The following is a 9,102-nucleotide window of genomic DNA, read 5'->3' as shown; positions in this document are numbered from 1 at the left end:
TTGACCTTTGAGTTGCAAGTAAATATCACTTTCAGTGCCATGCTTCCTCCAGGTGGGACTGCTGACCGAAGAGTCAAAACTCAACATGAACATGTGAGAATAATCAAAGAATTCAAGGTAACACATCTAATACTGATCTGGGTGTAGGTCTCACACAACATATTAGTTTATTATATTATATATGTCTTCATCAGCAGATATTTCTCCAGACAGACATTAAGATTTCAAGATATCAAGATTTTAAGGGGAAAGTGTGATAATAAAACTGTACAGAAATTAAAATGAATTTGTATATTAGTCATTTATATTATAGGGATCCTTAAATGTGGTTTTCAAAATCTGATTAACTACTCTAAATGTTTTTGCAAAACAATGTTCAGATTCGAATAGACTTGAATATAATTTTGGAGGGAGGTTGGCTTACTGCATGTCTTTAATTTATCTCATTTTTTTGCAATCACAATTTGAAAGTTAGAAATAAATACACAAAAGAGATTTTTGTTTCCAATATAAACCATAAAAGCGTTAACCTTCTCTTTTTTTATTAATCCAAAACGTTAAGAAATTTGAGGGCTTTTTGAATGGAGATGTTGCCTTCATTCACACACTTACACAAAACTGAACATCCAAAACCTCACAGTCAGTTATCAAGCAACAAAAGAACATCGAGCAGATCCAACATCACTTAGCCAAGCCACTGCACATCGAGTCGTCATCATTTCAGGGAAGCTAAACAGCGTTGTGATGCATCCCAGCATCGCTCTCATGGCACTTATCCTGGAGGAAGAAGAGGATTGTTCTGCGGCTCCCCAGCTGCTCTCAATGAGCGCCTTTCTCTCACCTTGGTATAACTCCGCCTGCACAGATGGCAGATTGCACACCGCCAATTCATTCCACAGCTATTTTCTCGTAAACACGCATTCTCTTTGCCTCAAAGAACAGGTCACGAGGAGGGCATTCTAACCGAATGGCTGAAAAAAAACATAATAAGGTCAAAAGTATTTGCATGGGAATATATATATATATATATATATATATATATATATATATACATACACACACACACACACACACACACACGAGGATGTTGTTTTTTAATGAGATGCTCTCTGCAGCGGATTATGCAGCATTAAAAAAAAAGAAATTCCTCCAGCCTTAATATCATCCAACTAGACACAAATGCCAAACCAAGGTCTACTCTGTGTTGTAAGAGTGTTGGATTTCTACTCAAGGCTCCACAGGCCTGCCTTCCAATGCTATGTTTTGATATCGCAGTGTTCCCAGTTGTCTAGCACTCCGCCTCACTCGTTATGAGGTTCATTTACCACAAGCCCCGGAATAATCACTCGCTTTTCATTTTCCCCAAGCTTTAGCCTTTTAAAATGCTCTACCAATGGGTAGTTTAGCCAATTACAGAGCAGGCTTTCTATTACTCAGCATATTGTATCAAATTGCAGATGCCATAGGGGGTGATCAGAGGAATGCAAAACACAGCATGGAAGATAAGAAGCTGTGAATAACAATTATTCCACATGTATACTACTGGGCAGACTGTATTTTTTTGAAAGAAAAATGAAATCATTAGCGTAACTGATAACATACTGTGGCTGTTTAGGGTTCTTTTCTTTTCCACACAAAACATATACAGAACAAATGCACCCTAAACTGATAAACTGGAATTAAACTGTTTCAATTATATCCTAGTTTCCAAAACTGTTCGAGAAACTGATCAAAAGAAGTATTTGACGTAAAGATGTCAACCGGGAATAGTTTTATTATGAGGAAATCATAACAGCATTGGTGTGTTTTCTTCCTACAAGCTCCCACAAGATTTCGGAGCAAAACTGTTTGAGGAAAGAGCGCCGCCACAAGTGCTTCCCACATTTTCATGTTTATCTTTGCAAGTAAAGAACAGACATTTTTCATTTCTCCAGCACCAAATCCCGCCGGAGTGATGCTGCTCCCTCAGATGATGACGATGCCTGGAACAAAGAGTTCACAAATCCAACATGTACACACACACACACACACGCACGCACGCACGCACGCACGCACGCACGCACGCCTGTTGGCATCAGAGGCTGGAGCAACCTAATTCCAGTGATGTTACCTGGTGCAGATTTGCCCATAATCGCTGACATCTTGCATAGACATTTCTTTACACGTGCATCTAGATAAGATACAAAGCTCTTTACCTGTGGAGGAAAAACAAAAACAAATTAACAGGTCACAAGATTTTTTAAGTGTTCAAAAATAGGAAATTAGTTTTCATCTTGGGAAAAAACAGGGCTTATTTCTGTTCTTCTGTGCACGCACCTCATATGAAAAAGCAATTGGAATGATTTCAGAGAATTTCTGTTCCTGGCAGATTATAACCTTTGCCAACTGGTTCACCAGTGGTGACACAAGGCCTGTGTTTACGTCATTGTGAACATAACAGGCATTATTTGACTCACCAGAAATAGCCTGGTTTATAGGCTGCAGTAGGATGAGCATTTGCTTCGATGATGGTGGCCACTGCTGTAGATGTCCCTGTAGAAGGCAAACGTCAAATCAAAGAGACCATCCATTCTTAAAAATGTCTCAGTGAGGGCAAAAAAAGATTTTACTGTAAGGAATCTATCTAATCAAATATATACATTTTTATTGTTTGGCGAGTCTAATAATGTGCCTGTTCACACTGGACGGTGATGTCATAAATCCTGATGGTGTTTACAGGTGTTAAAGTGAGGTTTAAGGTGAGCCCAGAGAAGCTTCCCCTCCAGCAGATTAAGTGTTAAAACAGCTTTCTAGAGTCAAACTCTTTGCTTTAAATACAATATGTGCTCTTTCACATTTCGTGGCATCGTATACACAACAAAAAAATTACCTATGAGGGACATTGGAAACAAAGGTTCATGCACTGTATTTTAACATAAAAATCCACTTGCCTCGGTAATTCCTTTTGTTAAGACATGCTTGAAAACAGCCATTCAGCTGCCAATTTCACAGATGCTACATTTGATTTAATCTCATATTGCACGCAGTCTGCGTCTACTTACACACCAGCACCTGCATGGAGACGAACATGGCTGTGTTGTTTCCAGAGCACCTGTCAGTGACGTGTTGAGCACTGGGACCTGCTTCCAACTGAGCACAGCTGCTGAAATGAACAGCAGTCCTAATGAGAGGCTTTCATTTCTACGGCTCATGTTCTACGGTCATACCCCTCAGAGTGTAATCTAGTTTCCTTATACTGTATGCATGCTGCTGTATTAATTTAAAGATCATGTGTAATAAATACAGCCAAACCTTTGTATTGTTTTCTCTTACAAATACAATATCAAGTCTTAGAAAAGCGCTTTATTTAATCTCAAGTAATTGAAAAGAAGAAAACACTCAAGTGTTATATTCATCTTTACTGCTCTTACAGTACATTTGTTCTCCTTCATGTTCAAGTAATAGAAAACAGAATAGTCTGCAACCTGCTCACAGCACTGCCTGGGACAAATAACTGCACATTACACGTTAACAGAAGTAACATTCACGTGGGAATGCAAGCAGCTGATATCTTCACGCTGTCCGGATACTTTTTCATTGCACGGTACAAAGATCTGTGGATCTGTTGTAAGAAAATATGTCTGATTCTGAATAGAATATTACAGAGGCAAAAAGGTCCGGTCATTAACGCTCCTCATTCCACTGCTCTCTAATAGTATAAGAGCAACATGATACACATGTTTCAGTCTATTTAAATGAGTCATTACACTGTAAACACACCATGGTCCTCACGATGACAACAGCTGCTGCAGCGCCAGACAGTACATCCAATATTAACAACGTGTTCAGAAAGTACAACAACTTAAAAAACATGAGGAACATTCATAATTAGAGCTTCTAATCAACCCATGAGGCGAATGTCTGGGTTCAAAGACGTGTGTTGGCATTTATGTAATCTGCAGTTTAGTAATTGGGGGACAGTTTGTGTCTTGTATGAATGAGTAGTTGAACACAAGCCTCTAAGCTCCCTGTCTTGTATTTTCCTATTAAAATCATAGTGCTGCTGGCAAAGACAACCAACCACCTGAACAGTTTGCAGAGTTTTGGAAAACACGTTTCCAACTTTGTGCCTGTTTTTGGGAGTCTGAGCTCTCATAAACACCTTGAAGTGAGAAAGGACATAGAGTACAGAGGAGTTTGCCTTGGCACTATAAAAACTCCTGGCAAATTCCCGGATGCTTCGTCAATACTGCTCCTTCAGCTCAGTGTACAGTATTTGCCGATGCTGAAAACAGGTGATAAGAGGACATTCGATTCCTTCCCGACTCTCCCAGAGGCGCTCGTGCTAACAGTCCTGCTAACATTTAAGGTGTTTCTTGCTGGTCATGTCGTTCCAGATGCGGTGCATCTCCTCGGGGGAGATCTGGTGCACAGTGACCACCCGGCGGTAGCGGCAAAGGCTGTAGGCCATCTTCCAGTGGTTGAAGCCGCTGTTCTGGAAGGGGTGGATGCCCAGCTTACGGAGGCACACGCCCACGTACACGTCCTCCAGGTGCAGCAGCCTGGTGTGTAAAGACGTTGTGTATATGAGCTCGGCCACGTCCGCCGAGAAGATGTAGCCGGTGCCGGAGCAGAAAGGCGGGTACTTGCTGTCAGGGTACAGATCCCTGGGCATGTACCACTTGCTGCGCATGTCTCTGATCGGCCCTCCATTGATGACGTAGCCGGTGAAGTACCTCCGCCTGGGCTTGGTGGTGGGCTTCAGGAGGTTGTAGATGAGGTTCTCCATGTTGACAAAGATGTCACTGTCTGTCTTGAGGACATATTGAGCCTTGGAGCAAAACGTGGCCACCCAGCGCATGCCCATCAGCGTCTTGAGCGTCAGGTTGTGGTAAGAGTCGATAAAATCCTCCACCACAACATCATGAAAGATCTGACTCTCCTGCTCGACCATCTGGTTGAGGACGACATCGGTGCTGCGACCCAACAGAAAGAGCGTGACCACGCGCACATCGGGAAACGTGCTCTCATCACCCCATGTCTCCCTGATGGCCTGGCGGGCGTCGAATTCCTTGTGGGTGGTGCTGATCAGGATGACGAGGAAGGGTGGCTCTGCCTCGCACTTCTTGGCCTCGTTAATGAGGTAGTCAAAGTCGTGCGGGTTGAGCGAGCGCGTGCGGATGTTGCTGAAGGTGCCGTTCTTGTTTGCCTTGGGCGCTTTGCGTATGGGGATGGTCAGCTGGCCCACGTAGGATGTGGAGGGGCGGGACACACTCAGGTACCACAGAGCGCTGGCCCAGCAAACCACTGTCAGCAAGTATAAGCAGGAGACCTTAGACGGCATCGCTGTTCACTCGGCTGGTGTTAGTGGCAGCAGCGTTGGGAATGTCGAGGCCACGCCTCCATGGGTCGTTTCAAATCTGGTGGTGCAGCGTGAAGGCTGCCTCCGCAACACAGCTGACATTAATCTGAGATAATGGACTTCTCTATGGTCTAGTGTTGGCACTGTGATTTAAAAAGAAGCACTGTGGAGATTTCTCATCACGTGCGTGGCCTCACCGTGTCCCATCGCAGCTCGCACAAATGCTTTTAGCCCTCAGTGACAGCATCTAAAAAAGAGATGAGAAAACAGACATAAATCTCATCATAATGAATCTGCAGCGGTATGATACGCATGTTGACAAAAGGTGCAACTTCTAACAGATTTCATTTTCATCAAAATGCATTTATGGCAGCAAGGCGTGTGACATATCTAACAGTATTTTTTTTATTCCCCATTCATTACAGCCCATAACATCAGTCCACTGTGCCACAGAGAGTTACCCTATCATTCTATCATTGCCTCTAATAACAGCTCTGTGGTCTGAAGAATGTGAGTATCCCAGGAACCTCTCTCATTGATAGGGCCAGCTCTGCCTCAGCTCTGACCACTTTCTGTTTAGAAACGCTGTTTATCTCCCTTCTATCCCTCCTGGACCAGACACAGGCTGGCAAATCAGAGCCACTCCGGCAGTCTGAGAGGAGAAGGAGGGGTGAGACAGAGAGGGAGAAGGATCAAAGCAGAGAAGGTGAAAGTAAAATGTTCTCATGGGAAAAGATTAATATCCACTTCCTCTCATTCTCCTGGTCTCATCCCCATTTTTACTCCAGCATCTCTCTTCTCACCCATCCGTTCCGTACCTCAACGTCAAACTGAACGTGGCATGTGGATTTTTACACATTCCACTCTGTAATGAGCTTCTCCTTCATTAGCTGGCAGTGCTGTGGAGCAACTTTTAGACTCCCTGCACTAATTGGACACACTAACAGACCATGAGGGGAAATTTAGGCTCTAAATATGGATTTATTATGCTCAATCGCTGTGTGCTTCCTGTAGTTAAGCGTTTGCATTCAAAGGCGGTGATGGATAATCAATTCGCAGGATGTTTGGTGTCTAACTTAATCTAATCCTTCTTTACAAACAGACTTGTATTTGCCTCAGACATAATCTCTTTTGATGTGTTCTTATTCTGGGGAAATCTGTCGTTTTTTTACAATTCATAACTGATGAACAGAAAAAGTGGTACAGATCTTATTAGAGATACCGAAAATGTGCAGAGACGCCGCTTGGGCTCTGTTTTAAGACGGAAGAGCAGAGATAAAACAGACTCATTCTTTTATCAGACTTCCAGATATTTTCATGTTTTGCTGGGCCCGATGGTTCTTTTTAATCAGGGCTTTTCTCCTATCCCCGCCCACTCCTCTGTCTCTACTATCTCTTCCCTCTCCTCTTTCTGAAGCAGAGTCATCAATCTCATGGTCCAGCAGAATCCATCTCATCATGGCTGCTTTTCCACACCACCTCCCTCTAAATCCTCTCTATCACACCATCCTTCTCTACTTCAGTGGGTGCTTGATCCATTTTTATATGTCTGGCCACCTCAACCCACCTACTTCCTTTGACTCACTCTCTTGTCAGCTTTTTATTGTTTTTGTCTGTGGGACTCCTCGTTTCTAGTTTCCCACCCTCCCTTGTTCCGTCTTCCGGACATGTTGATCTACCTTTACTTTTCTCCATTTCTTTCTTCACAGCTTGACTCTAACTTATTGATAGTTTCTATTGCAATCCCTCCTTTTCGTTCACCTCGCTCCCCTTCACTCCCCTCTTCCTGTTTGCAGAGCAGCTTGTTTATACCTTTCACCGTTTCCTGATCAGGGTCTATTGCTTTCATAATCCTCCAAAACGACTGCAAGTAAATTTTTCTGGAGCCCAGAATAAGCCACATCCTCATTTGGCGATGCATCTCACGAAATCCTGAGACCTAAGCTCACCTCAGAGCAAACTGAAAGATGGCTGTATCGTTTCATGCTGTCGTGTCACTTTGAATTTCATTAGTTCTCAGTAGAAGTCATCTCCTGAATAGGTTACAAAGAATATCAAGGTGATGGGATCATGGTTTTAAACCGTGGTGATACAGCTCTTGCACTGGGAAATATTAAAAATGAAAGTGTTAATTTGTGGTTAGCAGAAACTAATTAGGCACGGACAAAACAGACCACACAGCCCGGAGAGAGGTTCTTTGTTGACTCTCTACATCTAGAACTCGTTTAGGGCTGCAACTAACCATTATTTTCAAACTCAATTAATCTGTTGATTATTTTCTCAATTAAGCGATTACTTGTTTGCTCTATAAAATGTCAGAAAATTGTGATTATGAAATGGTGAATATGTTGGTGGTTGGTTTCAGTGTTTTTTTTTTTTAAAACCCCAAATCAAGAGATTTGTTCACAACTTAAAAGATATTCACTTTAAAGTCACAGAGGAGTGAATAAGTAGAAAATATTCACATTTAAAGAGCTGGAATCAGAGAATCTTTTACCTTCTTTTCATAAAAAATGACTCAAACTGATTAATCAATTATCTAAATAGTTGGCAATTCATTTAATAATTAACAACTAACCGATTAATCTTTGCAGCTCTACATAATTCCTCTGAAAACTGGCGGTCAAGAACTGTAATGAACTGACATGAAGTTATAGACTGGCAACTCATTTAATGGGACATTTTGTGATGTCATCCCGCATCATCAGCACTACATGGAGCCTTTAATGCTTGTGTTTTTCGGCACCATGGACAGTGACAAAAGTTTCTTGATTCGGGACATGGAGAGGAACAAACAATTCTCTTTCAGCACCATGGATAGTGACAAATTTCTTGATCCAGGACAGGGACAAAGAACTCTTGATTCAGCACCATGGACTGTGGCACACATTTCTTGATCAGGGTCAAACAATTCTAGATTCAGCACCATGGACAGTGACACACATTTCTTGATTCGGGACATGGACAAACAATTCTCAATTCAGAACCATGGACAGTGATACGCATTTCTTGATCTGGGACAAGGACAAACAATTCTCGATTCAGCACCATGGACAGCGACAGATGTCTTGAATCGGGACATGGACAAACAATTCTCTTTCAGCACTATGGACAGTGATACACATTTCTTAATCCGGAAAACGAAAAACAATTCTGGATTCAGCACCATGGACAGTGGCACACGTTTCTTGATCAGGGACAAACAATTCTCGATTCAGCACCATGGCCAGTGACACATTTCTTGATTCAGGACATGGAGCGGAACAAACCGTTCTTGATCAGGTAAAAACTATTCTTGATTCAGCACCATGGACAGTGACACATTTGTTGATCCAGGACAGGGATAAACAATTCTCTTTCAGCACCATGGACAGTGGCACACATTTCTTGATCAGGGACAAACAATTCCCGATTCAGCACCATGGACAGTGACACATTTCTTGATTTGGGACATGGAGAGGGACAAACAATTCTCTTTCAGCACCATGGACAGTGACACATTTCTTGATCCAGGACAGGGACAAACAATCAAACACTTTGTTTCGATATATATTAAATTTACTATTTCCATAAGGCATTTTCCATTCGATATTACTTAACTCCCATAAAAACGTGTGGATGGAAACATGGCTACTGACAACCAAGTGGAAACAGGATTGTGATATCGATACTGTGATATTACAGGGTCGCTACGTTTCACTCTTTTTAAATGAAGAACTGCTAACATGTGGAATAGGACACAGAGTCTTTTCACTTTATGA

At 42.3% G+C, this 9,102-nt stretch overlaps 1 protein-coding gene across 2 annotated transcripts in view; it reads right to left on the bottom strand.

Moving 5' to 3' along the window:
- Window positions 1–2,203: 2,203 nt before the first annotated feature.
- The window catches only part of LOC120554485 (beta-1,3-galactosyltransferase 1-like), a 100,452-nt gene continuing 93,553 nt past the window's right edge, over window positions 2,204–9,102 (bottom strand). Inside the window, exons 3-5 of one of the 2 annotated variants that reach the window (XR_005638464.1) lie at window positions 5,539–5,588; window positions 3,042–3,142; window positions 2,204–2,532 (exon numbers count right to left, since the gene is read on the bottom strand). Coding sequence is in view for 1 of the 2 variants with exons in the window: in XM_039793404.1 (XP_039649338.1) it covers window positions 4,337–5,323 (987 nt within the window). In the remaining variant the exon portion in view is untranslated. Of the gene's footprint in view, window positions 2,533–3,041; window positions 3,143–3,322; window positions 5,589–9,102 lie in introns of those variants that run through there. The other variant, XM_039793404.1, reaches the window with a different exon arrangement.

Source organism: Perca fluviatilis, chromosome 24 (assembly GCF_010015445.1).
Source record: "Perca fluviatilis chromosome 24, GENO_Pfluv_1.0, whole genome shotgun sequence".
NCBI classification, from domain to species: Eukaryota; Metazoa; Chordata; class Actinopteri; order Perciformes; family Percidae; genus Perca; species Perca fluviatilis.
The sequence above is the reverse complement of the archived record's forward strand: the minus strand, read 5'-3'. Positions and strand labels throughout refer to the sequence as shown.